The sequence below is a fragment of the Lycorma delicatula genome, chromosome 4 (assembly GCF_047948215.1).
Source record: "Lycorma delicatula isolate Av1 chromosome 4, ASM4794821v1, whole genome shotgun sequence".
NCBI classification, from domain to species: domain Eukaryota; kingdom Metazoa; phylum Arthropoda; class Insecta; order Hemiptera; family Fulgoridae; genus Lycorma; species Lycorma delicatula.
The window spans coordinates 130,167,997-130,180,894 of NC_134458.1; the positions used below are offsets into that span (position 1 = coordinate 130,167,997).

The window sequence follows — 12,898 nt, forward strand, 5'->3', positions numbered from 1 at the left end:
GAAATCCGCACAAAAGATATTGTAGTGTGAACGAGACTTCCCAAAACTGAGTGTTTTTTGTGCCGTATCCCGACGGCAAGTTTACGGGCCGAACTTTTTCGCAGAAGCAAGTGTGCGTGGAACTATCTTGATATACTACAATTGTGGCGCTTTCCTTAATGGCACAACTCTGTAAGTGATTGGCTGAATGAAATTCTCCCCGACCCCTGGATTGGTCGCAAGGGACCAGATGATAGGGCTTGTTTGACATGGCCTCCACGTTCGTCTGATCTAACCCCATGCGATTTTTTTTTGGGGGGGGGGATTTATCAAGTGTATATAACACCGTTACCAGCTGACCTACCCGACTTGAGACACAGGACTGAAGCAGCTGTCGCAACAATTACTCCAGACTTGCTGATCAAAGTATGGGATGAACTCTCCTATTGACTGGATGTGTGCCGTCACATTGAACACACAAAAAACTGAGTTGCTCTTCATTTCACGTATAAGTTATCAATGGAAGTAAAAGTTAATTCATAACTTTAAAACCCCGATATTAATTTTGAAACAACGGTAATTCACAAACCCGACGGGTTAGTCTAGTGGTTAAATTCGACATCACAAAATCAGCTAATTTTCAAAGTCGAGAGTTATAAGGTTTGAGTCCTTTTAAAGGCAGTTACTTTTGTATGGATTTGATTGCTAGACAGCAGATATCGCAGTTCTTTGGTGGGTAGGGTTCCAATTAATCACACGTCTCAGGGGTGATCGACCTGAGTCTGTTCAAGAATACATGTTTACCGGACATTTACACTTGAATTGAACTAAAACTGCAGCTACGTATGGCTTGGTAAGCCGACTGCGCTGATTGTAGCTGCCAATCTGTACACAACATCCACGCCGGTAATAGCTGTAAAACTGGTTGGAAAAGAGAAAAAAAAACAAATATATTTCACAAAAGAGAAATTTTTCATTCTCTATTTACCAATAACCGTCTTGGTTTTTTTTTTATTTTCCTTATATCTTCCAACTATAGATATTTTACTACCTGTAACAAAAGATTCTGTGACGTAAATATTCTACGTAGCATTTAACAACAACATTTAGTTAAATTTGCTTAGTTCTTATTTATATTTTCTAAGTTACTTTATCTCACATTTCAATACGTTTTACTGTTTTACCAAATAAATATCATCTAAAAATTATAAGATCCCTCATTTTCTTTTATTCTTTTATTAATGTAATGATTTTTTTCTTTCAAATTCTTAAATGCTCTTCTACATAAAGATGCCTCATGTAATTATTAAATTTTGAACTATATGGTGTCAACTTTTATTACAGTAAGTAACTTTTATACCGAGCTTTAACCTAGAGTTTATAAAAAAAGCTGTTTATAATTTTCCCTGGAAATTAAAATTGTTTTTAATCAATGCATTAAAATGATTAATTTCGCATTACTGAAAGTAACAAAGTAAGCAATTTAATTGCTTAATTTTAAAATGATTAAATTGAGCTGGAGATTAAAATTGTTTTTTTTTTATCAGTGTATGCAAAAAGATTACTGTTACATTATTCTACGTGATAAACAAATAATTTTTCATTAATTCGTTAATTAACTTACACAATTTTACTTAGTTTACGTTTAATTGAATTTCCCTTAAATAACTTTTTAATTGATTAGCGAGTTTTTTTTTTTTTAATTTAGTTTATTTGTTTTCAATTCATCTGTCCCATAGATTTATTCTTTTTCGGGAGAGGGGACAACGGCATACTAAAGTAACTCTAAAAATCATTTTACCCTTTAAATATAAATTAAAAAATTTATACATTTAACAATAGACACACTCAGTGTAACATAGTTAAATAAATTAGAGATATCTACCAAAATTAAAGCATTTAATAATACCGCATGCAAATAAAAAAAAAATAATAATAAATAAAAGTAAAAATTTTATCAGGTTACGAGAATACGACGAAGAGGAAGTCGTCATTAAATTCTACATAACTGCGTCGTAGCGTTCGGTTCGTAACACGTATTATCCCCTAATTATATCATAATAATCTTATCCGTTTTTCCTTCCCGTTCAATTTAAATTCCCTTTTCATCCATTAGGATAACAAGCGCAATTCCAGAAAATAAAATAAGTTTAGTAAAATTGTAATTTTTGGATCAACTTAAAACGTTACGGTCAAAAGTGTACTAAAGGTTTTAGGGTATCGTGATACAGCTGCATCAAACAAGATATAAAATTAACATTTATACAATTTTACGTGCGTAATTCAATTTTATATAATTATAGATGATGTAATGAAAAATTTAAATAATAATTCACTACATATACTCGTAGCCCTTTATATAAAAACAACACTTAATAGTTTAAACAAATAACAGATATAAATAAATGGAAGAAAGAAAATTTGATAAAATGTAAAGAAAAAATGTTTAATGTTTTTGATTTGAACTTTTTACTAATTTATTTATTTTTTTTCAATAAAAACTTATTCCAAAAAAAAGAATTATAAACTCATAATATTCATTAAATAGATACTATTATAAATAAATAACTATTATAATGTATATTTTAATATATTTTTTTTTAACCTCCGGGACCACCGTTAGGTTATACTTCAGAGGATGAGATGAATGATTTGTAGTGTGTGTGAAAATGCCATGTCTGATTGGAATTCGAACCTGGGACCTCCGGACGAAAGGCCAAGACGCTACCATTCGCGCCACAAAGGCCGGCAATTATTATTATTGATACAATATAAATTTAAACATTTATATATATACATATCAATCATGAACAGACGTACAATAAAAAAAAAATAAATAAATAAACGATTAAAGAAGTTACATTTAGAAAAAAAAAAGATTTTTATTACTTCTTCAAATCTATTAATTCTGAATAAATTAAAAAAGTTTTCATAATTCTATCTATAAATATGATTTAAATTGCTGTACTTTTAGATAACTGAAAGATTAAAAGTTTACTTTATAATCTATTTAAAGATCTGATATAGATTAATTACTAGTATAACGGGACACAAAGCTTGATTGATTGTTTTATTTACTACGACAATTTAGGATAAAGTTTGGACGATAAAATCTTCTGAAGTTAATGCTGTAGCACATAAAACTCTTAAATCCTTTTACCATACATTTTCCGGATAAGCTAAATATAATAAAAACTACAAACTCGTTTATTTCGGTTTGTTTCTTTCTTTTTTATAATCAACTTGGAATTTCTAACCTATTTCTTGTCTACTGTCAAGTAATTTATTTTTCTAATGTACATTTATGTTACTTTTAGATATATTAGGGGATTACGGAGTACATCCGTCTAAAAATAATAAGTAAAAATATTAAAATGAAAATAAAACTTCCACTGGTAGTGCAGAGTAAGATTTTTTTATATAAACCAGAATATAACAACGACGCAGATTGTTCGCACCGATATTCTCATAAAAGTTTGGAACTACTTGGTCAGTTAAACGATTCTTTTACAACTGTATTTTATGAACACTTAGCTCATGTCAGGAGTAAATTCGTCCATATAAATTATCTATTTTTGAGTAAGATTTTAATGACAGCGAGTTGATTGCAGCGTTACTTTTCGTATATTAACATTTTAAATGGCAGACTAATTATACCCTGTTTTTTTTGTATTTCACTAATCATTCCGATTCGGATATCAGTTATTTAAAATAAGTGTTATTTTTCCTTAATATTGTCATAAGTGCATAGGTGATATAATATTTACGAACGACCGCTATCTATGTATTGCATACGCGATTAAAGTTTTATTTGAAAGTCACTATTTATTTTCAATTTATCTTTTTTCTTTTCATACAAAATTAACGGAAAATTTCAATTTATCCTAATGATCATGTTAGCCTATTACCTAAAGTAATTTACAGATATATAAATTTTACAACCAAATACATAAATTATCATAATAAAATTACGATAAAATGTAAAAGACCTTCATTTTAGTGACTGTTTTTAAATTGGCATATAAGACACATTTTAACAAAAAAAAGTCAATCGAAAAAATATTAATTTAAAACTTGCATATAATTACACTTACAGAAAACACTTTTATACATCATGATGAAAATTCAAGTTCTTCAGATGATTTAGAGTTTTTTCACAATTTTTCACTTTATTTAACCACATTTCTAGATCTTGAGATATCTTGTGTTTCATTCTTTCCGTTTGGTTGTGTGGTAGTAGGCAATATTGTGTTTTACTGATAGATAACACTGGCAATACTCACATAAATTTGGCTCCTTACTCAATATGACATGTACGTGGCTGAAATTAACGTGTGTGAAATTACACGTTAAGATATTCTCAACAAGTTAAGATGACTTGTTTCTTGGGAAATGAGCATGCAGGAGTTTCTTCAAAATACGTTTTCGTATATCATATAGTTTTTGAGGTTTGATTTGTCGTCATTTTTCGTACCAGCTATTAATTACTGAGCGAGTGGCTTAGCAAAGAATAAAATTTATTCTACTTTTGTAATGTAATCTGCTTAAAATAAATAATTTAAAATATTTTTGTAATGAGTTTTGAGTTCAAATTCTAAGACTGGTCAGGCAATCACTTGATTTATAATTTTACCTTTCACTTATTTCCACCTAAATATACTTTAATTTGCTTTTAATTTTCATTTCTAGATTATTGTGAACATTTGAAAATAAATCCGCGTACAAAACTTTCAAAATCTGTAAACAAAATATTAAATTGCTGTTACGTTAAATTTGTTTACTAACTATCGCACCAAATTTTTGATTTAGAAATAAAGCTTCTCTCCTGCTCAACTACAAAAAAAAAATTGTCTCAAGTTTTATTTAAAATCGGTTTTATTCATGGAGAAACCATAATTAAATTTCATCATAATAATCACACGAAAAGAAGCTTCCATCGAAATCCCTGAACGGAATGCATCCAAATGTCATGTATAGTACATACAAAAAAGCACTTAGTCTAAAGAACAACACTACAAACAGCAAAAAAATAATTTTAAAAAAATCGCAGAATTACAAACAACACAAGAAAACAAAGTATAAATGAAACAAAGAAACAGTGAAAGCATAAGCAACTAGCTTCCAAACAAGATGTTCCCCAACGATCAAGAGATTAGGTTCCAACCCGAGTATCAGTAAGAATCTCCCAGGTCCAACATATGTAGCCGCTTCAGTCGCCTTAACACCTTCGCTGTTGTCTAGAAGGTTTACGGCCAGGTAATTCATGTGTTATTTAAATCTTAGCTGGCACTTTGACCCGAATCGTCGGATTTCTTGCTGAACGTACGACAACCTCAGATACTCGCCTTATGGTCCTCAATAATTTTTTAGGGAATCTCTGAAATATTTTAGTGATGCTGGTGCTTGGTGTACCCCAGAGTTTGGTTTTATTAAGTCCAAATCATCTTCAGAGTCTCATTATATAATAATAACTTGTTAGATACTGATAATTGCAATCTCCTGCCAAGTAACCAGTACAGCTCTTTAAACTTGATGTTCAGTTGCTTACATTTTGAAAATTTGAAACATTCTTTCTGATCTGTAATGCCTCTAAATTTTAGATCAGTCATTAAGTGATACGCAAGATTTTTTTTTATCTGTATGTCAATTTATTTTTTAAGACGTCTCAAATAAAAACCTTTTTTAGAAATCAAGTAATATCCTAAAAGCGCAATCGTTTTGGTACGACAAACGAAAGCCCAGTAATATTAATAATTTTTTTTGGATGTTGAAAATAATGGTTGTGATATTAAAGATAAAAAAAGGGATTAATAAATATCTTGATGTTACCAAAATCCAAAACATGATCGTTACATCTAAAACATTCAAATGAATGTCACATCTCGATATTAAACGCTTAAGTCACTTTAGTAAATGCCACTTACCGCTACTTGAATTCTATAATTATTAAATAAAAATAAAATGAAGGTAATAAAAAGGATATTTTCTTTTAGTTACCCCCAAACTATATATACATCAAATACTTACTTTAACTTAAAAAAAAAAATTGTTATATAAATAAAAAAAGGAATATCTTCGCTTTCTTTGCTCGTTTCAGCAATTAAAATTGATGAATCATTCAAGATTTATCCATGTCGAAAGTGTAATAATGTAATTGTTCCCCACTCCTTATTTTCTTTTAAATATCTTGAAATACATTGAAAGTTGAATTCCACGTGGAATATTAATCAATTTTAACTGTAAAGCGAGTTGATTCCTTAGAAATGTCGCAATTTACGAAAGAAAATTTAGAAATAAATATATCCGAAGTAGAATTAAAAATATACGTGAAAATATGCATAATACATACTACGAAGAAAAGAAAACTCTCAATTTTGGGAATAATTAAGAGAAAAAACCCAGTAACAGATCATTTTACAGCTGCAATATAAAACCCGTATACGCAACAATAATAAAGAAGTTGCGCTACAAAAAAAATGAACACGTTAAAATATTTAAATTTAAAATTTTTCAAGTGTAACGAACACGCACTACGTAACAAATTGGTTTTCAACTAACTTTGTTTTCTCTTAGATTAGATCAAAAGATAACTGAAGACCTAATTAAATTATAATTACTACTATACTTTGTTTTAGCCTCTGGAAGCACAGTTACCGTTAGGTATTGCTTTAGAAAATGAAATGAAATCGCAGTTTTGTAAAGTGTGAAAATGCCACGCCTGACTCGGATTCGAACCCGGGAGCTTCGGATTAAAGGCCGACAAGCTATCACGCGCGCCACGGAGGTCGGAGAGATTATATTAATAGATTATTATAATATAATTATAACATCCAACTTTATATAAAACTATTTTCACTGCGTTGGTTAAAAAAAATAAAATTTTAATGCTATTAACGATCACGTGATTCCGTGGTGTAGTGGTTATCACACCTGCCTCACACGCAGACGGTCGCCAGTTCGATCCTGGCCGGAATCAGTTTTTTTTTTTTTTACGAAACGAAAATCTTGTCTTGCATATTTGATTTAACATTTTACTTTCTAATGACATAACTATATTAAAGGGAAAGGTATAGTGAATCAAAAAAGGGGTACTGGGTATTTTTTTGCAAATCTTTACGTCTTAGAGTCCACACAGTACATCTAGACCTGAAAAAACATATGTATGTGCATACTTTTGTGTGTCGCACTGTTTTGGACCTTACATCTCAGGATTGATTAAACCGATTTTCTTCAAATTTGGCTTAAATATTTCTATGTATGAAGCAGTGAATGTATTAAGCTCTTTTTCAAAATTCGTTAAAGGTGTGAGGGAATATCACGAAAAAACCAATTTCGATTTCCTTCAGAGGCATTATACAGAAACTTTTATTAAACCAAATTTATTACCTACAATGCCTACAATCCTTTTTTTTAACCTCCAGGACCACAGTTAGGTATTACTTCAAAGGATGAGATGAATGACTTTTAGTGTGTGTGAAAATGCCATGCCTGACCGGGATTCGAATCCGGAACCTCCGGATGAAAGGCCGAGACGCTACCACACGCGCCACGGAGGTCGGTCACAATGCATCTACCTACAATGAACTGCCTACAATACAATCAAAACATTTTTTTTTCAAAAATCGATCACCAACCTTTTAAAACTGAAACAAATGTTTTTTGTTCTTTTGCTCTATCTCCATTCGGTTTATATATTTTTCAAAAATTTTTTGAATTTTATACTTCATAAATAGAGCTATAAAAAAATTTCGACAATTTTTAAAATTACAGCCTTTATTCAATTTATTTTTAAATATAAATTTATTTATATTTTTAACTTTTATTGAAGGGAGTGTTAGGTTTAAAGAAAACTTTTCTTACGCAAATTTGGTTATCCTAAATATGAATATTGTTAGAAAAACGGTTTTTTTTTGTAAATTTACTCACAACCTCTAAAAAAAGTATATTCTGTTTTTTTTCTCTATCTCTTAATTTCTATTATTAATAGCTGGGAAAGTCAGGCAATACTTTTCCATCTTTTTTTCACCAACTGACTTAACCATTTATTGTTTACTGATTGTTTGCAGGTAAGATTTACATCTCAGATTTAGTCACCTGCTTTATTACTTGGTACATAATTTTTTTTTCATAAAATGTAAGTTTATTAAAATCACGCAGGTTGTAAACGTATTAATTTTAAGCACACTTACAAATTTTCTTATATTTTAATGAAACAAAAAAAATTTAGTGAATTCTTAATTTTCAAACTTGATAAAAACACATTTTAAACGTCGAGTTTAAAAGTATTTATATCTTCTCCCATACAGCTAGCTGCCTAGTAATATAGAACGTGTAATAAACTACCCAATTGACAGTGTTTTGATTTGAAATGGAAACTGTAAGGCGAAATGTGCTTTATAGAATATTAAATGTACAGTAGCCTAGTTTATATTGCATGAACTGAAAACTGATTCGATAGTCATTTAACCAAAGATGACGTAAATTTATTGACGTCGGTTGGATAAGTGTGAATTGAACGTTATTCAACCAGGAGACAGAGCTTGAAGCAATACAAATAGGTCAATTGCATACGAATTGAACATTTAGCTGACCGAGTAACAGAATTAATTGAAAGTAAATGCAATACTGTCGTATAGAGATTTATACTTTATCGGAAAATTTATAATTAAAATAATAATTATTTTAAACGATTAATTGTACAGCGATAAGAAAATTACTTTTATAAGTAAACAAGAGAAACGCTATCAATAGCCGGTTATTGACGTTAAATTTTATGATAATGGGATATCTTTAACAATAATTGATCGTAAAATATTTTACTATGAGGATTACTTTTCGAGATGATATCAGTATTCGGATTTAGTAGGTGTAGGTGCAAATATGGACTTATTTTAATCCAACTTGTTTTCCCGTTGAACATAAAAAAATTATATAAGTTGCTACTCTAACAGAAAAATTCATTCAAATTAAACTTATTTTTATCTTCATAACTTGGTTTAGAACAAAATTGAATAATTTAGCAATTGTTTTATTAACAAAGAAAAGATAAATTACAAAGGAATATATAATAATAAGACATACAAAAATGTTAAAAAAAAAAAATATGCAGTATAGTAAAGAACTAAGAGGCGGTCATGGTTCACTCGATCGCCAGTTTAAGTTTGGGCTTGTGAGCAGTTACACCAAAGGGAAAAGAGTGACTAATAGATTTACAGAACAGACTCCCTTTCAAGAAAATAACACAGATCAGATGGATGAACACGTAAATTAATTCCGAGAATAGATGTATGGATGCACAGAGTACTGGGTGAGATAGGTTTCTATATCACGCAGCTCCTTTCTGGACATGGCGAGTTTGAAGCCTACCTGCAACGAATTGGCAGGAGAGCGTCTCCACTATGCAGGTGCTGCGATCTTGAAGATTCCGTTGAGCACACCATCTACCAATGCCAGCGGTGGGATGTGGTCAAACAAGATGTTGGCTTAAGCTGGCTTTCTCCGGAAGAAACAGTCCCATACATGTTGATAGGAAGAGCGGAATGGGACAAAGTACTACAGCTAGCAACAAGTATCCTGAAAACTAAAGCGAGAGAAGCAAGAGAATGGGATGGAGCCTGATTTAGAACCCGGATCAGTAAGAGGATTGAAGAACATCCAGCAAGGAATCATAGTTGCGTATAAAAGACCTGAGACTCAGACGAACAAACGGGCCTGAGGAGGAAGGGGGGAAGGACAGCCCCCTGTGGAGACGTCGTGTGTCTGCACTTGTGCGGATGGGCGACGGTGATGAAGCACGGTGATTATGGACCCCTGGACCCTAAGGGTATCTCCTGGGGCCGTGCAATGCTTAACTGCAGTACCTGCTCCGGAGAGGGAGAAACGATGAGATAGGAGTTTTAGTCAGTAGGGTGAGGGTATACATAGTCTCTTAATAAGATGTAGCCAAACCTGTGGGAGCCCGACACTCCCCCCATTTATGGGGGATGAGTAAATGGCATTTCTCCCACTCATCGATAACAAAAAACAAAATCTTACACTGGCTCAACATGTTTCCATATCTTCTAAAATGATTCATTTGATAACTGAAACAAAATTCATGAAATCAATCAAAAAAGAAGGCTCAAGGATTCTATTAACGAAGGAAAAACGGCTTCAGTCAACCAATACAATCCAAATGATATTTTTAACTTTCTCCAGGAGACCAGCTTAGTTACATCCTTAATTTGATAGATAAGTTATACCTAGAACAACTTCATCTTATTACTGATTAACGATTTTGCTTCGGAATGTTCAAATGTATGCTGTTACGATTTTTCCAACACTGACTATAAGACTCCTAGTAACAGACCCCTTATTAACGATGTTCCTACATATTTGAGCCCGGCTCACCCTCTGCCGGCGATTTGAGGCAGGTAAAATGAGGTATTAAATAAAAATGTACAGAGCGAATCCCGGTCTCTAGAGGGAGGCCCAGGAACGACATAGTCGGAGCTGGCTAATCCCCCTTTGGCGATTAGAGGTAGGAAAATGGGAAACAGAAATAAATTAAGACGTAAAAGATCCTACCGGCGGGCCACCTGCCGTATCGGATATTATGCCGGCGGGCAGGAAGGTTCGTTTGAGTTACAGGGACACTCACCTGGGTTGAGTCGTGCTTCCTATAATTAATAGACGTTTCTCATTCCTGGAATTTTATTCATATTGTACTGTACTATTAATGAATAATAGGTTCAGATTTATCCGATAAGAATCATAGTCCTAGGTACAAATTTTTGTACACATATCACAATCCTTAGCAAGTTACAAGTAATTTACCCCTCTTAAAACAAACAATACTAATATCAAGGATGCTTATTAACTAAAAGTGGTTCTCATGACCTTAAAAATGACTTAATAGGCGCCTAATAAAAATTCACTGAATAAAGTTTTTGGAAAAAAATTACACGAAGAATAAGGAAAAGCTGTAAGTAAGTAGAGTATATCTCCTCATTGAGAAATTGCAAAACTGGATGAAAGGTTTTACTCAAAGGAATTTGCTATGATTTATGCCCGCAGTGGGCCGTCAGAAGATCGTAGTATCTCTATTAAGTTGGGAGTAACGCAACAGTAATCAATGACTTTACGTAAATGGGCTTACATAAAAGATTAAAGTTTCCTTAAGAAAAAACATCTTCAGAGTTGAATAGAAGCTTGTGAAGATATTCAATCGAATTAAAAAATAGTTCAGTTAAGATCTCTACTGTAAAAAGCTAAAATTGTAAAATATGATAATTATAAACCGTTACTGAAACCAGCAACATAAAAAAATCTTGACAATAAGATTTAATAAAGAACTCATTCGTTCATAACTAGGATCTTTAACTGCAGAGTAGATCTTATTTCAATTAATTTAAAGATTGCATAAGTTTACTGTTTAATTATAAAATAAATTCAATTTTATGATTGAAATCACGTTAGAAGATAATTTAATAAACTTTTCGTCATTAAGCAGACCGTTAAAATTACAATCTAACCAATAAAATCGTAATGGAGTACTAGCTGTAGAAAAAGAAGTCATACTACACAAGAAACACGACATTAAAAAGAAGAAAAGGAAATTAAAATATAAACCACAAAGCACGCATGATCATGTATCATGAAAAGTAAATAACCTTGGGCTGTGGTTAACAAGTAACGTGTGGTAATTCCCGTATTTAGCGTACTTAGCATGATATTATCAACTATGTATTTTGTTCTCTCTTTTTATAATAGAAAAAAGTTAGGTACATATTAGAGAAAAGAAAACATTACGTAATGAAATAAATAATGTCTGCTTAAAACAAATTAATAATTTTTTTAATGAATAATATGTAATTAGAGTAATATCCAATTTTCCTTGAATACACTTCTTTTATTTATTAATTTTTTTTTGTTGAAAAATTACATTACGTTCATTTAATAACTAAGTAATCATAATGAAGGGTTTACTTAGATTAGAATTTAAATATATTCAATGATGTCTATTTGAAACTAATTTCGAGAGTTTCGTCAACTTTTTTGCTTAGTCGTTCATTTAAAAATGTCAACTCTCACGTACCGGGTACTGAGACAAGTCAATTTGGTCTCGTTCCTTCCTTAACTGGAGAAATCCCTTTATCAATGATTTGGTAAATGGCTTTCTCGTTTTTAAATTTAAAATCATTACAAATGTAACTTGGAAAACTTAAATTTAGCAAACTCAATATTTTATTACTATTGAACTTTATTACATTTTACAAAACATATTATTTCCTTTCAAACAGATATCTTTGAAAGAAAATGATATGTTACACACGGACCGATACAATAAAAAAAACAATGTTTCTTTATATGGATTACAAAAGAATCATAAGTAATTAATAATCATACACGAATTTATCATTTGTAACAGGAGTAGACCGTTTCTACTTCCTTATGAAATGTAAATAATGTCAAACAATTCTTTTTTAATTAAATATTTATTTTATTTTTTTGTTTCTTAGCAACATACGAGGTGCAACAATAAAGTAATGAGACTGATTTTTCTTTGCAAAATGTAGCAACCCTGCAGCTTGCGTAGACACACCATCTTTGACCTTGGTCTATAAGCTACTTCTAGTCCAAGCGGCACATTGATGCAACTGCTCAGTCGTGAGTTGTAGTTTAAATCACTCAAACTAGAAGTCAAAAAGACTTCTAGTTTGAGTGATTTAAGGTTTCTGTGAATGAGAATGTACGAGTATATTATTCTTTACCATTAATTTTCTTGACGTTCCCATGGAAAATCCTTTGAATATATTTGAGGCTGAATAAAATTACTATAAAAATTAAACAATAAACAGGTATTACAACAAAAAATGAAAAATACTTTCAAATTTTTTATGATGAAAACATAATTTTTAGAAAAATGTTAAACGGTATC

The 12,898-nt window shown here is 31.1% G+C and overlaps 1 protein-coding gene and 1 non-coding gene across 2 annotated transcripts; both read left to right on the forward strand.

Annotated features, from left to right (window-relative positions):
• The first annotated feature begins 6,882 nt into the window (after positions 1–6,882).
• Positions 6,883–6,955, forward strand: TRNAV-CAC (transfer RNA valine (anticodon CAC)). The gene has a single exon. It is a non-coding gene; the product is annotated as a tRNA-Val (tRNA).
• A 2,315-nt stretch (positions 6,956–9,270) lies between these two features.
• Positions 9,271–9,597, forward strand: LOC142322717 (uncharacterized). The gene has a single exon (XM_075361793.1). It carries the CDS (start codon positions 9,271–9,273, stop codon positions 9,595–9,597), a length of 327 nt encoding a protein of 108 aa, XP_075217908.1.
• Positions 9,598–12,898: the final 3,301 nt, after the last annotated feature.

Excerpts from the sequence above, each read along its gene's own strand:
- LOC142322717 (XM_075361793.1), top strand. The coding sequence starts at position 9,271 with ATGCACAGAGTACTGGGTGAGATAGGTTTCTATATCACGCAGCTCCTT.